General features: G+C 34.8%; 1 protein-coding gene across 3 annotated transcripts in view; it reads left to right on the top strand.

The window, feature by feature from the left end:
- Positions 1 to 24,032, top strand: part of ATF7IP (activating transcription factor 7 interacting protein) — a 121,782-nt gene that overhangs the window by 54,591 nt on the left and 43,159 nt on the right. For 2 of the 3 annotated variants that reach the window (XM_032855046.1, XM_032855047.1), the window contains 4 exons: positions 1,128 to 2,668; positions 11,611 to 11,694; positions 13,271 to 13,416; positions 14,998 to 15,135. In XM_032855046.1, the coding sequence (XP_032710937.1) occupies positions 1,135 to 2,668; positions 11,611 to 11,694; positions 13,271 to 13,416; positions 14,998 to 15,135 (1,902 nt within the window). In that variant the 5' untranslated portion in view covers positions 1,128 to 1,134. Of the gene's footprint in view, positions 1 to 1,127; positions 2,669 to 11,610; positions 11,695 to 13,270; positions 13,417 to 14,997; positions 15,136 to 24,032 lie in introns of those variants that run through there. The other variant, XM_032855045.1, reaches the window with a different exon arrangement.

Consider the following 24,032-nt stretch of genomic DNA (forward strand, 5'->3'; position numbering starts at 1 on the left):
CATCTTTTTTCCATTCCTTTACTGCTTTTGGTCTCTCATACTTTTATTTTTCTTTATCCATCAGCTATTTTGCTGCATATGCTTATGTGTCTCCTCCAGATTCTGAATTTCTGAGAATTAAAACTACTCACTTGTTCCTTTTTTTTCTCTTTCTTTTTTTAATGATATGAATGGCCTTAATTATTTGCAATGAGAAGTGGAAGAAGAGGGGACATCACAATTCCTGCACCAAGGGTGGCTCTAAAGACCTACTCTTGCTGTTCCCCTCCCCCCAAACAAAGAGCTAGTCACTTTTTTTCTGATAGTTCTGTAAGGGCCTATTTAGCCAGAGCGTTTCCATCAGGTTAAACAGTGATTTTGTTGTTTATGCAGTAAAACTTAAACTGACCCTGCCCCCCTCACCCCAGGGGAAATTACTTAAAAGCAAGTCCAGGAAATCAGTAAAATATGGAGACCAGTCCTTTATAAGAGAGCCCGAATACAAGGGCGGGTCAGGTCAGGTGGAGATAACAGAACCCGAATGCAGGGATGAGTCATGAGTTGGGCCCAGTGGAGACATCCAATCAGTGGGGCACGCATACTGTCTCCCTAGCTACCAAGGAGTGTGGGCCCCGCCTTCTGGGCCCAATTCTGACCAAGGTGATAGGCTAGTTCAAATAGCTACAATGGGGTGAATTGTAATTCAATTGGCCACCTGTGTGTGACCTAGCATGACTGCAGCTTTCTCTGTGTGTTACAGTCTCATTGGCCACCACATGGCCTTTGTTCTATAAAAGTTAGTCTGTGAGGCTGGGAGGGGTCGCCCTCTCTGTAAGAGGCGGTTTGATTCTTGATGCTTGGCGCGAAATAAAGCTTTGCTTGACTTTCGCTTTGATCACGGACCTATCATTGGGGGACCCATCAGTTCCTGATAAGTGATCTTCTGTGGTTTGTACCTGTCATCAATTTTATATTACACAAATACAATTAATATGAAAATTAACACATAGCAAAGATTATGCTTTCCATATGTCATTATTTCAAAATTACATGAAAGGCTGCTTGCTTACAAGATCAGTTTGCAGTTCATCTATGATTAGGTGGCTTCTGATTCAATTATTAAACTCTCTCTCTTTCTCTTTTTAAAGATTCAAAATGGATAGTATAGAAGAACCTCAGAAAAAAGTCTTTAAGGCTCGAAAAACAATGAGAGTGAGTGATCGTCAGCAACTTGAAGCAGTGTACAAGGTCAAAGAAGAACTGTTGAAAGCTGATGTCAAGCTTGTAAATGGCAACCATGAAAATGGAGATTTGGACCCAACCTCACCTTTGGAAAATACGGATTATATTAATGACAAGGAGGAGGTGAATGGCATTGAAGAGCTGTGTTTTGACCCTGAAAAAAGTAAATCAGAATGGAAAGAAGCCTCTTGTACCTTAAATGTTAATATAAAAAACAAGCAGGATGATGATTTAAAGCATGAAACTTCGTCTCCTAATAGTATAGCTCCTGAGCTAGTCTGTAAACTGACTCCTGAACCAGCTTCTGAGGAGCCGGCCTCTGTTGATCTGGCTATGGGAGATCCAGCCTCTGGAGATTCAGCCCCTGGTGGTCTGGCCTCTGAAGTATTAACCTCTGGCGATCCTGCCTCTAGCAGTCCCACCTCTGGTGATCCCACCGCTGGCAGTTCTACCTCTGGTGATATCACCTCTGGTGAAATAGTCTCTGGTGAAACAGTCTCCAGTGAACCATTCCCTGGTGAATTGGTCTCTGGTGAGTTGGTCCCTGATGAATCAGTCTCTGGCGAACCAATCTCCAGTGATCCAGCCTCTGGTGATTCAGCTTCTGGTGACCTGTCTTCTGGAGCACTGGCCTCTGATGATCCGGCCTCTGGTGATCCATCTTCTGGTGATCCAGCCTCTGGTGATCCAGCCTCCAGTGATCTGGCCTCTGATGAACCCACTTCTGATGAACTGGCTTCAGAATCAGCTTTTGATCCCATCTTTGAACCAAGTTCTTTATCAGTTTGTGAAGCTGTTCCTGATACTGACAGTACCGAGCCTAGTAGTAATAAAGGTGATGATTTTCTGGAAAAAAATGGGGATGATGAAAAGTTAGACCAGATTTTCTCATTTGATGAGAAAAACAAAGCTGATAGTAATATCGATGCTGATGAAGAAACCCTAGAAACAGATGATACAGTTATTTGTTCAGATCTACCTCCTGAAAATGAAAAGAAGTTAAAGGAAGATGCTGTTACAGAACCTGCTCTTGGAGAGGAGGCTATATCTAGCAGTATGGAAATTGACCAAAGTGAAAAGAATGAAGATGAAAATTCTGCAGACCTTGCAGAAACCATTAGTGAAAATGTTACAAAAGATGACAAAAATGAGATTGCCTTGGAAAATACAGATTCTATGGAGACAGATGAAATTATTCCTATTTTAGAAAAGCTTGCACCAGCTGAAGATGAACTTACTTGCTTTCCTAAAACTTCTCTCCTTCCAATTGATGAGACAAATCCAGATTTGGAAGAGAAGATGGAAGGTTCTTTTGGTTCACCATCTAAACAAGAAAGCAGTGAGAGTTTGCCAAAAGAAGCCTTTTTGGTCCTCTCTGATGAAGAGGATCTTTCTGGTGAAAAAGATGAGTCTGAAGTTATATCACAAAATGAAACATGCTCTCCAGGTTAGCACATTACTTAAGTTTTAAAGATTTTGATTAGGTTTAATAAACTGTTTAATAAAGCTTTAATAAAGCATTCTTAAAAGTTTAAATGTTTGGGGCTCCTGGGTGGCTCAGTGGGTTAAAGCCTCTGCCTTCGGCTCGGGTCATGATCCCAGAGTCCTGGGATCGAGCCCCGCATCGGGCTCTCTGCTCAGCGGGGAGCCTGCTTCCTCCTCTCTCTCTCTCTCTCTCTCTGCCTGCCTCTCTGCCTACTTGTGATCTCTGTCAAATAAATAAATAAAATCTTTAAAAAAAAAGAAAGTTTAAATGTTTTTTTAGTTGCTGACAAAGTTGAGAGTGATGGTGACTGGAATGATCTCTAAACTTCACAGATCCTTAACAGAATTTAGCAATATTGTGTGAGCAACATTGTGTGACTTGATAAGAAGGATATTAAAATAATTGGAAAATTTGGCCCTTGCCCTTAAGGGGCTTATAGTCTAGGAATAAAGAGATAAGATGGAACAACGTAGTACTATGAGATAACAGTTTCAAGTCAGTGCATAATTGATCAAGGTCCTAACAATTGTTCTTGCTATCACTTAGCAACCAAATAGCTTACAATGTGAAAGCCTACTGTTTAAATTATTTGCTTAAAGTGTAACAAATCACATTTTACAATTACTTTTCCCAGTGAATTATGATTCCTTTAATATTCTTTGTTAGAGAATGACTTCACCATTGCTAGAGTCCAGAAACCTTGAAGACTGATAATCTATTTGATAAAGACTTCATTCATTTGCTTCCTTAGCCTTCTTGATTTTCTTCACCTGCATTTTCTGAATGATCTCTCTGTAACTTATATCTGTTTTGATTGTCTTCTTTTCTTTTGTTGGATCCCTGTTACCTTTAGATTAATTCCAAACCGTTTATATAAAAGGTATATAAGCTTCATAGTTTGTTCAAAAGCCTATCTTTCCATCTCTTTTATTATTCCTGGAGAAAAAGGAAAGAATAAGAAAAATCCTATTTTGCTTTCATGGTTAAACTCAGACATGATTTCTGTTAGAAACTTTCTCAGCTCTTTTCAGAGTGGCATTAATACCTTTATGTTCTTGTATCATCATTCCCTTAGCCTTCGAATTCTAAGAGGAATGACCTTGTAGAATGAAACATAACATTTGGTTTCTAATTTGTTCAAGAGAAATAAGAAACAGGCCTAGGAAGCACAGGGGTGTTTTTTCCCCCCAATATATTATACCAATTTTTGGAGGCAAAGATTTTTTTTCTCATTGAAAGATTACTTCATTTCCAGAGAGCATTTATTCATTATTAAAGCTATATTGAGAGACAGGCTAGGCTGTTTTGGTTCTGGGGATTTAAAGATAAAATTTAGTACTTGCCTTCAGGATGCAGACAAAAATTCAATTGCAGGACATTAAATACAAGGCTGTGAATACTACTAATAATGTTAAATTGGTATTCTGGGAGTAAAGAGAAGGGTAACTTTATAAAAAAAAAGATGTATTTAGAAGAGCACGTTCTTTTCACTATCTCTCTAACAGAGTTTTAGTGAAGATCATCGCTCCTTTTTTTTTTTTTTTTTAAAGACTTTATTTATTTGACAGACAGAGATCACAAGTAGGCAGAGAGGCAGGCTGAGAGAGAGGAAAGGAAGCAGGCTCCCTCCAGGGCAGAGAGCCCAATGTGGGGCTCGATCCCAGGACCCTGAGATCATGACCTGAGCCGAAGTTAGAGGCTTTAACCCACTGAGCCACCCAGGTTCCCTGAAGATAATCCTTCTTAATTGTAGTTCCATCCTACTTGCTCAAGCCAAAAATCTTGGAGCCATTCTTACTTTTTTTTCTTTATATCGCATCTCACCAGTCTGTCAGGAAATCCTATTGGGTCTGCCTTCAGATTAGATTTAGAATCCAGTCTCTTTTCATCCACTATCATCACCCTTGTTCTGAGCCACCATCATCAGATCAAAATAATGCTTGTCCAGTAAATATTTGTGGAGTGAATGAATTGATAATATAATAGAAGTATATCAGGGAGGACCTTGGTTATAATGCTAAACCATTCTAATAGTACTTGGGAGCCACTGAATGATTTCAAGCAGGAGGAGAATGGCATAGTGAAGTTAAATTTTGGAAAGATAATAGGTAACCATATTTAAGGTGACCTTAACTCATTCATTCAATAAGTATTTATAGAGAAAATGGTATTGGGGTAAGTCCTTAAAAAACCTTTTGGTAGTCATAGGAGATTTCAGATTATTATTTAATGATTTTATACATTTTACCTTTATGTCATGGTTTTGATAATGGGGACCATCCTTCTCACTTAATGCTATTAAATGCCATGAGATGACTATTAAGCCATCCATGTTGCATACTTTGAAAATTCAGACTTGTGTTTATTTTTGGTTACTTACTTTTATTTATTTAAATGATTATTATTTATTTATTTGAGAGAGGAGTGAGGCAGGTAACGAGCTCAAGTAGGGGGAGGAGCAGAGGGAGAGGGAAAAGCAGACTCCCCACAGAGCAGGGAGCCCCACACTGGGGCTCATGTTGGGGCTCTGTCCTGGGACTCTGGGATCCTGACTTGAGGTGAAGGCAGAAGCTTAACCAACTGAGCCACTGAGGAGCCCCAGTTATTTGCTTTTATTTTATCTAATTGTATGCTATTATCAGAGTAAGTGTAGTGATAAATTTAATACCTTAGCTTATAACTAAACTTTTATTTCCTGCCCTCCCTTCCCCAACCCCCAAGGAAATTTTGTATGTAATACATTTAAGTATAGTTTCTTCATGGGTCTTAACACTGTACTCTGTTCTCTTTACATGGGAGAGAAATCTGTTATAGTAGTCCCCTTTTTGTCAGTGGTTTCACTTTCCATGGTTTCAGTTTTTGTGGTTTTAGTTACCCACAGTCAGCCATGGTCTGGAAGCAGATTATTCTCCTTCTAACTTATTCTCAGTAGTGTTAACTTTCTAGGTTAGTATAGTCTAATGCTGCATCACAATACATATATGTCATTCATCTCACTTCATCTCATCACATATGCATTTTAACATTTTACATCATCATAAGAACTGTGAGTATAATACATTAAGGTATTTTGAGAGACCATATTTATATAACTTTTATTATACTATATTGTTATAATCATTTTATTATTAGTTTTTGTTGTCCATCTCCTGTGCCTAATTTATGAATTTAACTTTATCACAGGTATATATGTATAGGAGAAAACATACAGGGTTCATTACTACCCATGCTTTCAGGCATGCACTGGAAATCTCAGAACATAGCCCCTGCAGATAAAGGAGGACTATAGTGTATGTCATTTTTGTTACTGTGTACCTTCTGAGATATTAACTTTCATCATTTTTTATTCTCGACTAATTTTTTTTAGATTATTTATTTGAGAGTGAGCTGGAAGAGGGGTGGAGAGGCAGAGGAAGAGGGAGAAGCAAACTTCTTGCCAGGCAGGGAGCCCGACATGGGGCTCGATCCCAGGACCCCAATATTTTTGACTAATTTTTAATGTTTTCAGAACTCAGAATTGTAAACTGAAGTGCTGAGGACCGCTTCTTCCCTCTAGCTACTAACATTTATGTGCTGTACTAATAGGAAAACATAAACCTCTGTCATTTCAGGCACTTCTTTAGCAAATTTGTTTTAAATACAACAGTTATGATAGCTGTGAGCAGCAACAAAAAATAATGAAAGAAATCAGAAAGCAAATAAAAAAGCCATTTTAATTTTACAATTGTAAAAGAAAGGCCTAAGAAAGTATTGTAGATATACTGAGTGGGCCTGAAGATACTGTCATAGTATTGCATAGTCCTAGATGATGACTGATATTCATTAGATGATTAAAATGATAATCTGTTTATTAAGAAGGCTTGGAAAACAAAGATTTCTGTCTGGAAAAGTTTAAACAGCAGTAAAAGAGGTCCATGTATTAGTTGATCTTTCATTCACTTTCCATGCCATGTACTCTTTCTCTGGCTTCTGTTCCATCTCCTTCCTCTTTCACGGTCGTTCTTCAAGTTCTTTTAATAGGCTAGCACTGTTTTTTCTCCTCCTATTTGTTCTTTAACTTAATTGGATTTTGATTTTCATCTTGGCAGTCCCCCCTCCTTTTTGTTTTCAGTGAAGTGACATTTATGCTCATATTGTTAAAACCAGGGGTTTAAATCCAAAACTTTGTCTTTATCGCTCACACTTGGCTGCTTTTTTTAATAGTCCTTCCCTCTTGAGACTGTCTAGCTTTTTGGCTTTGGCATTCTCCTTTTTTAAAATCCTTATTGGCCCTTTTCATTCTGTTTTTTAATGGAGAAATAGGAGGGAGAGCTCTTTTCTACCTGCTTTTTTTGTTTTATAAACATTGTTATTTCTTAATATTTTAGAGGAGAAAAATATGTTTTACATAAAACCAGATTTTACACTAAATTTTGATATAATTTCCTTCCAAATTTTATTTCAAATGAAAAATGTATCTGTGGTTGATTTGTTTTTCCCTTTTTACTAAGATAAATATGATGAGTGTAAGTGCTTATGAGGATAATTGCATAGGAGTAGAATTTCATGGGTTTAGACTGTTTTTGCTTTAGGTTAGTAGTGATAGAATTACTGTGGTTTAGTTGATAAAAATTTAGTGATATTTTATTGTCACTGTTTATTTTGTTCAGCTAAAGTTCTTTATTATCTCCATCCATTTAAGTTCAGTTATTTCCTACTGTATTTGGTTTTTCTTTGTGGAGCCTCTTATTCCTATACATTGGTGGAAATTGCAGATTTTTCTTTTCAGAGTTGAAGAAGATCAAAGAAGCAGGTTTTGGAAAGGGAAGTATAGCAGGGACATCAGTTTCAAGTGACTGTTACTGCCTAAGTTAGATAGGTGTATTTCAGAACAGAGGTTTGGACTGTCTAGACAAATTTAGGAGCAGATAGCATATACTTCAACCTTAGTTGAAGTTGAGTGGTAAGATGGGATCACCTCAGTGATAATTAGTGAGTATTAAATGGAGATGAGAGGAGGTATAAGAACTGAGCTCTTGACATTCCAGTGTCTAGAGGTTGGGAGATGAAGAAGAAACCGGCAAAGAACATCAAGAAAGAGCAGCTCTTAGTATGTCAGCTGTACTTCAATAATAAGAATAAAAACAATAAATAAGTATATTAACTAAAAAGAAAAGAAAGAGCAGCTTTTCTGGTAGAAAGAAAATCAGGAGATTTTGTTATCCTAAAGGTGTCAAGTAAAGAGGATGTTGTAAGGAGGGAGTAATCAGCCCAATTTTGTTTATGTATCAGATGCTGCTGTTTGTTCAAGTAAGATGGGAAACAAATATTTAATAACCTGAAGATCATTTGTGACCATGACATGGGTGGTGGAATTGAAAACCTAATGGAGATTGGGTTTCAGAGAGAATGGGAGGAGAATTGGAAATGATAAAATATAACTCTCCCCCCCTCAAGTTTTGCCTTAAAAGGGAGCACAAAAATTCACTGTAGAAGGTATTATTTGGAAGATTGTATTAAATAAAGCTTCAAAAAATTTTTCTGGAAATGTCTTATTAAGTAATGCCACATTTTTCTGATATGCTTTGTGAGGTTGAGAATTTTTATGTTTATTGGCCACTTGTATTTCCTTATCTATAAATTGCCTGTTTATCTACTTCGCTCATTTTGCTAATGGATGAAATTATCTTCAGTTAATCTATAGGAATTTTTTGTTTTGTTTTAAATATTCTCAGAGAGTCAGTAATTTCAAACACAGGATTAGTAAACTATAGCCTATAGGCTCTGTTTTTGTCAATAAAGTTTTATTGGAATAGAGCCACATCTGTTTATTTACTATTACATATTGTTTGTCACTGATTCCCACTACAAGGGCAGAGTAGTTGTACCAAAGACCATATGGCCCACAAGACTGAAAATATTTATTTTTGGGCTTTACAAAAAATGTTTGCCAATCTCTAAGGTGACACTTATTTTTGTCCGTATTTCATTGGACTAATGAAAATGGGAAACTAACTACGTATTGTCCTCTCCAATACACTTATTATACCTTTATCTTATGAAATCTTATTTAAGATAATAGTCACCAGATAGATGATAAGCATCTCCTTTGTCTGATTTCTTTTCCCAAAGTTTTTAGGATTACCAAAGTTACAAGATACGGTATCAGTTCTTAGTGAGCTTACTTATTGTCTAGTCAGGTTGAAAGGAAGGAATGCCACATACAGAACTGTATATGAAGATGGGCTAACTTGCCATAAGTCTATACTCAAGACTAGAGGAATTAAAACAGAAACTATGAATGAGGACAGATTCCAAAAAAGACCGTCTTAACCTGAGTATTTGGATGAGTTTCAGGCATCCCATGACCTACTTGAAATTATTTATAAAAATGTCTGTGTGCATGGGCCTTTGATTACTATTCTGGGTTTAAGCAGGTCCACTCTCAGGTTCTCTAGAGGCTTTATAAACAAAAAATTAAATATAGGACCTTGTTCCTTTCTGTAAAATCTGTTAATACCATTTTTCTTATCCCAAGTTCTTTCCATTAAGTAAAACTGAAGTATAAAGTTTAATCCACTTTGTCTGTTTTAAAATTCCAATAAGTGTTTTAAAGTGTTTAGAATCTAGCCGTATCTTCCAGGCATATCTGGAAAATGGGAATCGGGTAGGAGGAGGTTTTGAGAAAATGGAGAAAGCTCAAGCTATGTTTGACATATCTATAAGAGGAGAGGGAGCTAACATATGATTAAGAGAGACAGCTCAAACCAAATTGTCAGGCCAGTTGCTCTGCTGTATTATGGCTGATCTGGCTTGTAGTTACCCTAAGTGGAGCCATAGCTAATTTTGTTCTTTGGGTGGTATAATTTGCCAGATAAAGACTGTATAAACCTTCATCTCAAGCAACCCAGTTATTCTTTGTCTCTGGAGACTCTGGGGACTAGGAAACTCAGGAGTCACCACCCTCAGTATTAAAATCAGGAGGATTTGGAAACCTATATGTAGAAAAAAAATGCTTTGTAATGAGTTTGTGATCTACAATCGAGCAAAACATTTTCATTTCATTGAAACTGTAGTTGAGGGATAGGATCTTAAAATATTTCTAATGAGCATAGTAAATGGAAAGTTAATTTTCTAATACTCATTTATTTATTTTTAATACACCTTTCTTTTAAAGTTTAAAAATAGTTTTAGTAGGGATGCCTGGGTGGCTCAGTCTGTAGAGCATGTGAACTGTTCTTATGAGTTCAAGCCCCACATTGGTGTGGAGCTAACTTAAAAAAAAAAGTTTTAGTAATCTTTATGTGCTGTTTTGTTTTGACTGTTGTCATGTTTTACAGCTTTATTTTACCTTAGTGTGAAGAAAATATTTTTAAGAGCCTTAATAGGTTCATCATTGATCCTCATAATCTTCCTGTTTTCACCTAAAAGGTCTTTACAGTTATTTAGCCTTGACTTTTACCATCAAGGGCTGTTGGGATTAAACCCTGTTGTTTGGAGAAGAAATGCCATATCAAAATCTTTTTATAATGTTATATTCCTTGTGATTATGTATTTAATTTTGGTTGTAGGATATAATGAAACCAGATGCTTTATTGAAAACCTGGGGAGCCAGTTTCAGTGATGTAAGGGGGAAAAACAGAAACCCAGACATATTAATGGTTTGTTCTTCTCCCCCAGTTCATGATTAAGTTAGTTGAGGTAATAGATTGACTAAAGACCCTTTCTGGTACCTGTGGGGTTTTATTTATTGTAACAATGTAATTTTTAGCAAGATATTTTTGTTAGCACTCTTTGTTATATTTTATATGCCTTTTGAAAATTACTGAAGCCTTTTTGAACATTGGACTTTCCTCATCTAAGTGATGGTAGAAATAGTGTTTATTGTGTAGGATTATGCTAAGGATATAAAGTACTGTGTGTCATACACTTAACTCAGTTGTTGGCACTGGCATCAGTTAACTATTAAGTTAAACTTTTGTTGTCTATTTATTTATCTATTATTTATCTTTAATTTTTTAAAAAAGATTTTATTTATTTATTTGACAGATACACAGCGAGGGAGGGAACACAAGCAGAAGTGGGAGAGGGAGAAGCAGGCTTCCTGCTGAGCAGGGAGCCTGATGCAAGGCTCAATCCCAGGACCCTGGGATCATGACTTGATCTGAAGGCAGCCACTTAAAGACTGAGCCACCCAAGCACCCTAACTTTTGTTATCTTTTTCTTTTTTATGAACTCTCTCATAACCATTAAAGTAACTTAATAATTTTATCTGGTTAAAATGTTAGATGTTTTGAATTTGGCAGTACTTGGTAATTTTTGTAATTGTCACAACCACTACAGTATTTTAGGATTTTCTTTTTTCCTTTTTTTTTTTTTTTTTTTAAAGATTTTATTTATTTATTTGTCAGAGGGCAGGAGAGTGCACACAAGCAGGGGGAGTTGCAGGTAGCAGGAGAAGCCAGCTCCCCACTGAGCAAGGAGCCAGATTACAGACTGGATCCCAGGACCCCGGGATCATGACCTGAGTTGAAGGCAGATGCTTCACTGACTGAGCCACCCAGGCGCCCCAGTATTTTAGTTTTAATAATTGAATGTAATGGAATCTAAATGCTTTAGAGTAGGTTTTATTAATCTACTGTTGGCAGTAAATTACTAAGTAAGATTCTTTGTTTTAGAATTTATACTATTTTTTTCCATGTTTAAGAGCTTTTTTATGAATTTGTAGGAGCATTTGAAAGTGGACTTAGTCATTCATTTCTACCAATCCATGCTATGTTCCCTTTTTAGTCCTAAAATTTCACATTTTAAGACTGATTTTATAAAAGCTTATTAACTGGATTGTTAGTACCAAAATTGTAAATTACAGTGAGCTTCAATAAATACTGATGGAAGTAAGATTTCCTTTTCTGTTTTTGTTACAGCAGAAGTAGAAACTAATGGAAAGGATAGCAAACCTGAGGAAGAAGAACAAGTAATAAATGAAGATGAAAGACCTTCTGAGAAAAGTAAGCATGTACAAAAATCCTGAATTAGTTTATAAAAATAGCTATTCATTGTTTCTTCTTTTAAGGCTATGGAATATATTTCCTTTCTTGAGATAATTTAAAAATTTTGCAGTTTAAGTAAAACACAGTTAAATCATTTTATTGACAGCTAACCTAAGGATTTTTGAAAGTATTATTTTCATATACCTCAGTATTTTGTTTATACTTTTAATTGTTTTATAAGAGAAATTTATGCTTAATATTTCATAAGGTACTATTTGAATGTCTTGAGATAAATTGTTTAAGATTAATGTTTAGAGCATGGAGCTATAAGAATTTTGTCAGAGGTGATACAAGTTAATGAAAATATGTGTCTGTCTCCTCAAGGTTCCTAGGCTTCACGGGAAAGGGGACTTGATGGGACAGGGTGTAGTTAGGTTTATAAGATAATCATTGGACTAGAAGTCGGGAAACCTAGGTTCTGTATCTCTCTTTGTCATTCTGGTTTCCATGTATGATTAGGTGAGTTGTGATTATAAGGGAAGTCATGAAGTAGAACTGGATTTTTAAAGTAGGCACATAGATAAATGGGTATAGAGAAAAGCAAAGAAGGATACTTATGGTCACATAAGGACATTTCCCTTTCATAAGTGGAGATTTTAGTATTTTTATGTTTTATATATTGAAAAAGATAACAGATAAAATTTGATCTCATGAATGTATTACCAGTATTTGAAATATAAATTTTCTAAGTGAAGATCTTTGAATATCTTTACCAAATTTAATTTTATAATGACATAAATTTTACTGTTTTTATTTATTTGAAATTCATTAGGACATGTTAAGAATAACTAGCCTTGGGTGTCTAGGTGGCTCAGTTAGGTGTCCGACTTGTGATTTTGGTTCCAGTCATAATTTGAGGGTCATAATCTGAGGGTCGTGGGATTGAGCCCTGTGTGGGGGCTCTGCACTCAGCAGGGAGTTGGCATGAGATTCTCTTCCTCTCCCTCCACCCTTCCCCCCGACCCCGTGCAAATGTGCGAGTTTTTTTTCTCTCTCTCAAATAAATAAATCTTTAAAAAAGAAGAGTAACTAGTCTTCTGTTATTTTCCTAAGGCTAATGATGAAGATTTTTTCTAAATGCTGAGAAAAAAAATGTATTGAAGAGGAGGAAATAATTAAAGCTATTAAAGCTGCTATGTACAGCTGATAGATATCTGTGACATGAGAATGAATATTATATTTTGTAAGGGGATTCATGTGCACTATAAAATTTAGCAAAGGGAATGAATAGAAGATGATTTCTTCTCATCTCATATTCATATTTTAGGTGATTCTCTATCTTAATATGATTTCAACAGAAGAATCTTTTATGTTCACATTATACATTGCTTAGCCCTCAGGGTGTTCTTGTTTAGCATACTGAAAATAAGTTCAGAGTTTAAAAGCTACCTATCCGTTTTTCTAGTCTCTAAAACAATTCATAAAATTGCTTAGTGAGAATGATAACTGTGATAACTAGGAATAATATTTAGCTGAGAATGGAAAAGAGGCATTAGGATCTGTAATAAAAGTCATCATGCTTTTTTGTCCTCAGGTGAATTTTCCAGGAGAAAACGTTCTAAATCAGAGGACATGGACAATGTACAGTCCAAACGTCGTCGATATATGGAAGACGAATATGAAGCAGAATTTCAAGTGAAGATTACAGCCAAAGGAGATATTAACCAGAAGCTACAAAAGGTGTTACAGATTATAAGTTAAAAACTATATTAAATAAAAAACATGTGACCATTTTTATTCTTCTAGGTTTTTGACATTATTCTGTATTTTACTGATATATTTAGGTTTTTCATAGAACTTAAAGTGGTTGAGCTTATTCTTAATAATTTAATTTTTATTTGTTTATTTTTATTTAATTTTTTTAAAGATTTTATTTATTCATTTGACAGATAGAGAGACTGTTTGTGACTGTCCTTTGACAGACTGCTTGTGAGCAGGCAGAGAAACAGACAGAGAGAGAGGAAGGGAAGCAGGCTCCCTGCTGAGCAGAGAGTCCGATGTGGGGCTCGATCCCAGTACCCTGGGATCATGACCTGAGCCGAAGGCAGAGGCTTTAACCCACTGAGCCACCCAGGCACCCCAGTAATTTAATTTTTAAAGCTGATTCTTTTTAAAGGAGTTTTTGGATTTTATTTTTTTCTTTCATATTGAATTTAATTCTGTGGAAATGTTAGGGTCTTATATTTTAACTTCTAAAAAATACATTAACTTTTTAATCTTCATTATAAGGTGGTTTTATGGTTGTAAGTTCCTACATTGTAACTCATTGTTATGTTCTTTAGGCTTACTATTAAAAATAGTAGGGACAGGGCCTTAGAATGACTAGGGAAAGGAAGTATTTAAAATGTAAACTTTAGAAACATCTGCCTGTATCTGTGAAACTAGAGTTAGAAATATTGAAAATATGTAGTATTTAATATACTTTTCTAAATGTGTTAACAGATGTGTATGACAGATGCCTTTTTAAGAGGAATATGAAAGTCCAGTGAAATTAATTTTTTAAAGTCTTACAGATGTAATAATGAAATTATAAATAATCTACGTTTTAGACCAATGTCCTTTTTCCACTAAAATACAGTGTAAATACTCGTATTAGAAAAAAGCAGTTAATTACTGAGGTGATAAAAAAGTGCCATTTTTCTTTCCCAGCTTTTCTTATTTGTCATATGGAGGTAATAATGTTTAGTCTTTTTTACAGAGCTATTGTAAATACGAAGATAGGTATATGAATTTTGAAACTTAAATGTGTACTCAGAATGTATTCCTCTGGAACAGTGTTACTCAAGTATGGATTGTGGACATGTACTATGTACTCTATTTGTTAGGGACCCATAATAAGATAAATAATGTAAATTGTAAGTAGACATTTAGAAATATTTTATAGAAATTTCATAGTGCAGTGATATTCTTAGTCTCACAAAAATATCATGTGCAACAGATTAGAAATTTTAAAAACTGGTCTTTTAACTGATTTCCTTTGAATCACAGAAGGTATGAGAAATAAATATTAAAACCTCAGTATAAAATTATTTATAAAATTTTACCCTCTGGAAATTTTCTGTTTGTAGTATAATTTTGTCATAGTAGACACATGTAGAAGTAGAGGCTTTTAGCAGATACCATTGTGTTATGAATGCCAATGTGTTTCTCTTGAAATTAATCAATACATTATAACTGTCTTACTAGTCCTTAAGAATATTTACTCTTCTCTGCTTGCTGAAATGCCTTCTTTGACTGTAACAAAGAAATATATCTCTTTAGGTTGTACAGTGGTTGCTGGAAGAAAAATTGTGTGCACTACAGTGTGCTGTATTTGATAAGACTTTGGCAGAATTGAAAACACGAGTTGAAAAGATTGAATGTAACAAGAGGCATAAAACAGTTATTACGGAACTACAGGTTCGTATACTGATTTGAATTGTATACCCATGTGTCATTATTTTTATTACTTGTTTTGGGGGATACATTTTCAAAGTTGATAATAATTACATTTAACTTTTAAATATTAGAAGTAAAAAGAGGCACCATTTGTTTGCTAGGGCTGTCGTAAAAAAGTACCGTAAACTGGTAGCTTAAATAACAGAGAAGTACTGTCTCATAGCTCTGGAGGCTAAAAGTCTATGACCAAGCTGTTGGAAGAACTGGTTCTGTTCAAAGGCTGTAAGAAAGAATCTTTTCCATGTGTCTCCTTCCTCTAGCTTCTGATGGTATACTGACAGTCTTGGACATTCCTTGACTTTTGGAAGTCTTTTGTCTTCATATGGCATTATAAGTGTGTATGTGTGTGTGTGTGTGTGTGTGTGCGTGCGCCCACGCACCCATATTTCCCCTTTTTACAAAGATACCAGTTGGATTGGATTGGGGCCCATCCTACTCCAGTATAACCTCTTCTTAACTAATTACCTTTGTAAAGACCCTCTTTACAAATTGAATCACAATCGGAGAATACTTAGGGTTCAGACTTCAATATATGAACTTCTCATATAGTTCAACCCATAAGAGAGCCTTAGTCACTGAGGAAAGGCTGGTATTATCTAGCATGTCATAAGTACCAAATAATATTTATTGTAAGTGATTCTTTTTATATTAACCCACTTCCTGCCATGGATCTTATGATGTAAAGATATTAGTTTGTTAATTTATATTTGTTAATGATTTTTACTTTTCTTTTTTTATTAAATATAACTATACACACACACACATATATATATATATAGTGCCAGAGCTTCTAAATGACTGAAATGAACACATGATAACATGCTGTAGTAAATAATTTTATTCCAAGACTAAGAAACTGGAAATTTTTATCAGTACATTCATTTTGTCATATAGTAAATGCGTGGTTTCTATTTTGCTGTCTGAAATATGAGCTTAGTCTACAGAGGCTGAGTTTGCAAACCACTTGTAGACCCTTACTTTATAAATGAGGGAAAAGGGGTCCATGAAAATAAAGTCACTGTTTTCTAGTTATAAAGCAAATTGCAACCAAATGTGACTAGAATTTATATATTTCTTAGCCTGAAAGTTATTTTCTTGGGTTCATATTGTTAATTTTATTTGAAGTGAGACTTTTTAAATAATAAGATCTTTGTAGTAATTTTGTTAATGTACCATGTAGTACGTTACTAGTCCTCTTTCTTACCTTTAGCAGATCTTTCTAATAGTGATAGTGTTGCTTAATTATTAAACTTTATTTTACTAATATGGTCGAGAATTTTGAATTAGAATTTTAAAATGTTTGAGGATTTAAAAAGAATGGTTTCATTAATTGTTTCTTATTTTGTCTCCCATATTCTCATATAACATGCAAGTTCAGATCTCTTAGTACTTAATGAACTTTTCACTTTGATGTTACCTGGTAGCCTCAGAATCTGAATCCTTTAAATGCCAAAACATTCTCTTCTCCACAGATAAATCTCCCATACCATTGTTCCTCTTACTTGTAATTCTTGAATCCTTAGAAAAATCTTCCAGCAATATCTTCCCATTTTTCTTCTCATTGATAGTTTTTGAGTTCTTGGAAATTGATTTCTTTCAGTCATTTCACATATACAGTGGATTGCCAAGTTATAACTTTTATTTCTTAACAAAAGTCTATTTTTTGCTTCTCTCACTTTTCACAAGGCACAGGTCCATTTACATGTGGATTTTTTTCAGTTAATATGGGTATAGTCCTGTAAATACATTTTCCTTTTCCATTCCTTTGATTATACCAATAACCTTTTACATGACTACTCTGGTTCTATTTTTTAAGTCCTTACTGGTCCTTCCCAACGATTGTACTCATCTTTCTAAAATACTGTTTGTTTCATTCTCCTCTGTGTAGTTTAGATTCCTCAACAAAGTGCCATCATTCATTTTTTAATTTTTAATTTCTGGATCTCCTAGTTTTTGATCTACTTTTCCTAATACCTACCAATTGCTACACTGTCCTACAGAGTATCAGTGTTCATAGTATTTTCATTTTAGGCCTTCAACTTCATACTGTTTCTCCCATTTAAGTAACCTGTAGTGATCTGCCCTTACCATGCTATTTATTTAAATTTTACTAAGCTCATTTAGTTCCTGTCTCTTTCTGGGTTTTTCTGATATTTAGTTTTTTATGGAAGTAAAATTCAATAGCAAAATAACTGTTTTTACTTTACAATTCACTGGCATTTAGTTCATTCACATTGTATGACTCTCATCTCTGTCTAGTTATAGAACATTTTCATTAACCCAAAAGAAAACCTTATGTCCATTAAATAGTCACTTTCCCTTTCCCCTAGTCCTTGGCAACCACTAATCAACCTGTCTCTATTGATTTACCTATTCTGCATATTTTTTTATGAACAGAATTCTACAATATGTGACTTTTTGTGTCTGGCTTCTTTCTCTTGGCATAACATTTTCAGGGTTTGTACACAATGTAGCATGTATCAGTACTGCATTCCTTTTTATGCCTAAGTGATAATTATATTTATATGCTATTGAAAGTATTTGTATACTGTTCAAAATAAGTAGGTATTCAAGATGTTAAGTGTAATTTCCAGAATAATCATTAAAGAAAAAAACTAAAATATATATAGATACATAGTATATAATATAATTGGTATGTGTTATATAAATGGTTGACCCTTGAATAATGCTGGGCTTGGGGTGCTGATCCCCTCCCCTGATACAGTCAAAAATCCATGTATAACTTCTTTTATTTTTAAGAGAGGCGGGGGAGGTGTAGTGGGAGAGGGAAGAGAGACTCTTAAGCTGGCTCATGCCCAGCACAGAGCCTGATGTGGTACTCAGTCTCACAACCCTGAGATCATGACCTGAGCCAAAATAAAGAGTCGGATGATTAACCTACTGAGCCCCCCAGGTGCCCCGCTGCGAAGTTTATTTCAATTAATACACTTTCTGCTCTAGAATTTCTATATGTTTTCTTTACACAGTTTCTGTCTCTTTGATACTCTGCTTAGCAAAACATTGTTTTCCTGTTTCTTCTCATTTTTTTTAAGTTCTTTGTCCATTGTTTCTTTTAGCTCCTCGAACAGATTTTTATTCAATTTACTTAAAGTCTTTGTCTAGTAAGTCCAATACCTGAGCTATCTTTCTTTTCATTATTTTCACTCTGTGAATGGCCCATACTTTTTTTTTTTTAAAGATTTTTATTTATTTATTTGACAGAGATCACAAGTAGACAGAGAGGCAGGCAGAGAGAGAAGAGGAAGCAGGCTCCTTGCCAAGCAGGACCCTGAGATCATCACCTGAGCCAAAGGCAGAGGCTTAACCCACTGAGCCTCCTAGGCGCCCCTGGCCCATAATTTCTTATTTCTTGTTTCTCTGTATGCCTCCTAATTTTATGTTGAAATTTGAGTATTTTGAATATTATATTGTGGCAGTTCTGAGAATCAGATTTTTTTCCTCACTACCCAGAGTTTGTTGATGCTTCTTGTTGTGATTTGTTGTTTGTTGGTTTATGACTTCTAAAATGTTTTTGGAAAGTATAAATTCTTTGTTGTGTGGGGCCCCTAAAGTTTGGTGTTTCATTAGCTTAGTGGTCAGGTGATGTTCTGCCAGTTATCTTAAATGCTTGAAGCATAAAAAAAAGAAAAAAGGAAGAAGGAAAAAAATATTCACCCAGTCTTTGCAGATTGGCTCTGTTGAGGCACTCCTTCAGTGCTAATTAACCAGGCCATTTACAGCTTGCCCTATCCAGCTTGCCTTATCCTTCACTTCTGCTTGCTTAAGTGAAAGCTTAGGGTCTTTTCAAGCTATTTTTTGCCTTTTTTCCCCTGGGCATTTGCATAGTCTCTATTCAAGAGCTTTTAGAGTCCCTTTTGTGTCATGTGTCACCTTTCCCAACCTTTTCTTACCCAGGCTTTTCTCTTTATTGCTTGTCTAAATTGTTGTCCTTTGCCTCAGGCTGCTGTGCCAAATCTTTTTAGGAAAAGCTGTCTGGGATGCTGCTCCAGCCTTGGGAATTACTTGAGTTGGGTGAAACAAAAGCTGGCCTGTGTGCTGGGCCTTAAGGGAGATGCCAGTGAAAATAAGGTCCATATGCTTCCTGTGGCACTAGAAGCCTGCACCAGGCATGCTAACTGTCATCTTCACAGCCACTGCTGATCTGGGTGTGAGGAAAAATGAATAGACAACCTAAAAGACCACAGTGCTCTCTCACTGCAAAGTAGCTGCTTTATTCTTCCCTAGGTCTTCCCCTTGGCTTTTCTGAGTTTTTTTAAAGTAGGCTCTGTGCTCATAGTGGGGGCTTGAATGCATGACCCTGAGATCAAGATGTGAGCTGAGATAAGGAGTTGGACACCAGCTGAGCCACGTAGGCACCCCACTGTTTGGAGTTTTTGAATAGATTCCAGAGTTGTGCAACAGTTGATTCTAAAAATGTATGTCAGCTCATTAGTTGCTTTTGGGAAAGGAATGAACCCTGAAGTTCCCTACTCAGTCATTTTTGGTGATAACACTCTGTTCTCATATTTTTATTATAATTACTTTTGCGTTCTCCAGTATTTAAAGCTTACGTATCACATACTTAAGCAAATAATTACATACTTTGCTAAATTATTTACTGTTTTTTAGTTACAGCTAACAATAAACATTTTGAAAATACTACTGTATATATATACCATATCTCATTCCATAGCAGTTGATGAGTACATCTTCCCGATTTGCATATTTATACTCACTTATTATATCTAACTGACTTTGGCATTTGAATTTTATAAAATTCAAAGTTAACACAATTGAAAACAAATACTTAAATTGGGTTCAGGTATTTTGCTTTAAGTAATAAATTAATATAATAACTAATTTTAGTATTAGGGCCCTCTTTTTTAAAACAGCAGTTACTATAAAATTATACTTTTAAGAGACTCATGATCCTTTTGCAATAGTGTAAAAATGTATAATACATTGAAAAATTCGGTGAGAGAATAGAATTGAATCATGTAGACTTTATCTTTAGAGGAAAATTCATGAAGTTCTCTTTTGTGCTAAAATTTTTAAGGTATAAATTTCTCCGTAGATATAGGAAAGTAGATTTTTTTTTTTTAAAAGATTTTATTTATTTATTTGACAGAGAGAAAGATCACAAGTAGGCAGAGAGGCAGGCAGAGAGAGAAGGGGAAGCAGGCTCCCTGCTGAGCAGAGAGCCCGATGCGGGGCTCGATCCCAGGACCCTGAGATCATGACCTGAGCCGAAAGCAGAGGCTTTAACCCACTGAGCCACCCAGGCGCCCCAGGAAAGTAGATTTTTGATTGATTTTCATATTGTCTTTCTTACATATTTTTAAAATAGGCTAGTTTGGGATTATTTAAAATCATTTTTAAGGTTTTAATAATTGGTTTGTTGAGTGGTATGACTTGTCCACTTCCTTTTATTAAAACCTGTTTTAAATTACTGGCTTGTTTCCTTATTTCTGTGTACTAAATGGATTTTTATAAGAGCTGAAAATAATTTTCAGCATTGGGATATCTTGTATATTTCTTTAAGGTTGGTTACCTTTCTTTCTTTCTTTTTTTTTTTTTTTTTTAGATTTTTTATTTATTTAATTGAGAGAGAAAGAGAGCAGGAGTAGAGCGTGGGGCAGGGGTAGAGGGGAAGCAGACTCCCTGCTAAGCAGGGAGTGCAATATTCAGGGACTCTTGAATCATGACCTGAGTGTGAATCATAGCCTGAGCAGGGATCATGACCTGAGCTGAAGGCAGACACTTAACTGACTGAGCCACCTAGGTGCCTGAGGGATTGGTTACTTCCGGAATCATGAAAAAGTTTTTGTGTATTTTTGCTTTTGCAGAGATGTCAAATGGTAAAATAAATCTCAACATTATTTCCATGGTTTTAATTATTTTTTAATTATAAAGTAGTATAATTTTTAGATTTATGTATCTGATGCATTGTCAAGATGAGAATTCTAGTAACTTATAAGAAAGTCTTAAAATGGAGATAGTTGTCATTTGCTGTGGAGTCAGTAGCAAATGTGTAATAAAAAGAGAAATTATCAACAAATATTTAGCTTTTCTACCCCTCCCAGACCATAACCCCCTCACCAAAACATATTTTCAGATAGTTGTAGAGAGGAAGTAAAAATGGAAATTCTCCGCTTTTTAAATGAGAACTGTAATTAAAATACTACACATCAAAACCTGTAATGAAAGCCACAGCAGTATTCAAAGAGAAATTTATAATTTTAAATTCATTACTACTGAACAGGGAAAGAGAAGAACGTTATATGTTCATCTTCTGTGCTAGGAAGAGACAATTATAAACTAAACTCCAGAAGGAAGAGAGAGTTAATAAATTAATGAAATGTAAAAAACCCAACCCTTTTTGAATACTGAGCAATGAAGACAAAACCTTATTCTTTTGTGAAGACTAAAAGTAGATTAATTTTTTATTTATAAATAATGAGTACAAATAAGCTATATAAGGATTGAAAAAGGAGACAAAGATCCAGAGGAGATTCTTTAAGAGAACATTATTATATATAACTTTATACCTATGATGTCCATCTTATTTAGTAAGGAAGTAGAAAGCCTAAGATTGTAAGAAACTCTATTGAGGTTATAACCCATATCATATTTAGTAGGGCTCATGGAAGTATTTCCATTGAAGTTGAGACTAGGACAAAGGCGTCTGTTATCTGTGCTGCTATTTGGAGTTTTGGTAGCAGTCTGAGTAATAAAATAACAACAGGAAAAAGAAGTTAAGAGTAATGATTGGGAACACAATAGAATTAATTTGGCAAACTGTAGAGAAAGTAAGAAGTTTAGAAACTACCTGATTGAAGAAAAGCTTTCTAATAGTTTTTCTATATATCAACAATGAACAATGAGAAGATATGAGATAAAGGTTTCACATATGGTAGATATTTAAAAATGAGTAAGTAGTTAAGAATAAAAGAAAAGAAAATTTTAAGACCATTGTGAGGAAAAAGGACAGAAAAAGAAAATCTGAGTCAACAAGTCAACTGTAAATGTACTATGTTCCTAGATAGGAAGACTTGATCCCTTTCAAATTATTGTACAAATTCAAAATACTCAAAATTTCAAGTGGATTTTTTAAATGGAAATGGAAAAGCTGTCAACACACCCTGGAATACAGTATTTCTTGGTTATAATTTATAAAATGCTGTTTTAAGTAGTTTTAACTGAAAATAGCCCCCCCCACCAAGTAAATCCATGACTGTCTAATCCAAGAGACAGTTTTGAATAATGGATATATGTATCCATTTATTCAGTAGCTTTTTTTGAATGCTAATATTTTGTTAAGTCAGACTTGATGCTTGATTAGCTCTTTTCTCAGATAATTATTTCCTAAGAGGTTCCTTGGTGCATAATTTATGCAAGGAAATCCCTGGTTTGCCTAGCTTGCTAAATAAGGCTCAGTGTGTCTGAATCACAACAATTTATATGACTTATATTTAAATAGCTACCCTTATGCCTATATAAGAAATAGATATACCTAAGAAAGAAACCAAGAGCAAAATGAAATAAAAGTAGTAAAGACATAATAATAGAATATTCCTTTTCTAGACTAAAATCTGACTTGTTTATATAGTTTCTTAAAAAAAATCTCACATAATACTTACTAAAATAGAGACCTAGTCTTAGACGCATTATGGCAGATATTTTGAATTACAATTTTGAAAAATTGCACAGTTTCCTAGATTAAAATAAGAAAAAGGCTGGTTTTTTATTTATTTTTTTATAATACTAAATGGCAGACAGCAAGTCAGTGTCCAGATTTTGATTGATAGCTTAATTTTTTAAGTGATAAAATCCTTTTTAAAAAGCATTTAAATATTACAGATGTATATGACTTGAAAGTGAAATCCTCTTTACATTCTCCCTCACTGCCTGCCAATTCTAACCTCTAGAAGTAACCACTTTTAACTTTGGTATTTATTCCTCTAGACCTTTCCATATATATATATATATATAAGTAAATATATATATATATATATATATAAATGTACAAAATGAGTTTTAAGTAAAAGTAGTGTAATAATACTCCACAAACTATTCAACTATTCAACTTATAGACTACCCACCAGGTAGACTCAAGAATGAAAAACATTCTTGCATAAATTGTGGTACAGAAAACACCTTCCCCTATATCTTTCTTGAAAAAAATTATTTGAAATATTTTAAACATAGGAAGGTAAATCCATATTAAGAATATAAAATTATGCTGTATGTCTTTGGTATTAATAAATATGCATAAATACTCAAGTCCTAAGGAAAATCTTCATCCTCAGGGTCATATGTGATTGAGTTCATAGGCTCTCTCAATGGACTTCTGAAGGGATCTCCTTCAGAAGTGCCTACTTTCTAAAATAAACTTTTAAAGTAAATAATATCATTTTCTTTGTATGATATGCTTATATTGGATAAAAGAATTTTTCTGGAAGAGTTCTTCTGTAGGTGGGCCTCATGAACACACTCAGAAGTTTAATTTAAATTTCTTGAAAATATATTTAACATAAAATGGCAGCAGCAGTGGGGTGTTTGGATGGTTCAGTGAGTTGAGTATCTCTTGATTTTGGCTCCGGTCATGATCTCAGGGTTGTGAGATCCAGCCCCCACTTTAGGCTCTGTGCTGAGCAGGGAGTTTTTTGAGATTCTTTCTCTGTTCCTTCCTCAGCTTGTACATGTGCTTGTGCCACTCACTCCCTCTCTAAAAAACAAAACAAAACAAAAATAAAAGCTTAAAAAAAATTGGCAGCATGGGGCGCCTGGGTGGCTCAGTGGGTTAAATCCTCTCCCTTCGGCTCAGGTCATGATCCTAGGGTCCTGGGATCAAGCCC

The sequence above is a fragment of the Lontra canadensis genome, unplaced genomic scaffold (genome assembly GCF_010015895.1).
Source record: "Lontra canadensis isolate GAN:19392208 unplaced genomic scaffold, GSC_riverotter_1.0 scaffold9, whole genome shotgun sequence".
Classification (NCBI taxonomy): domain Eukaryota; kingdom Metazoa; phylum Chordata; class Mammalia; order Carnivora; family Mustelidae; genus Lontra; species Lontra canadensis.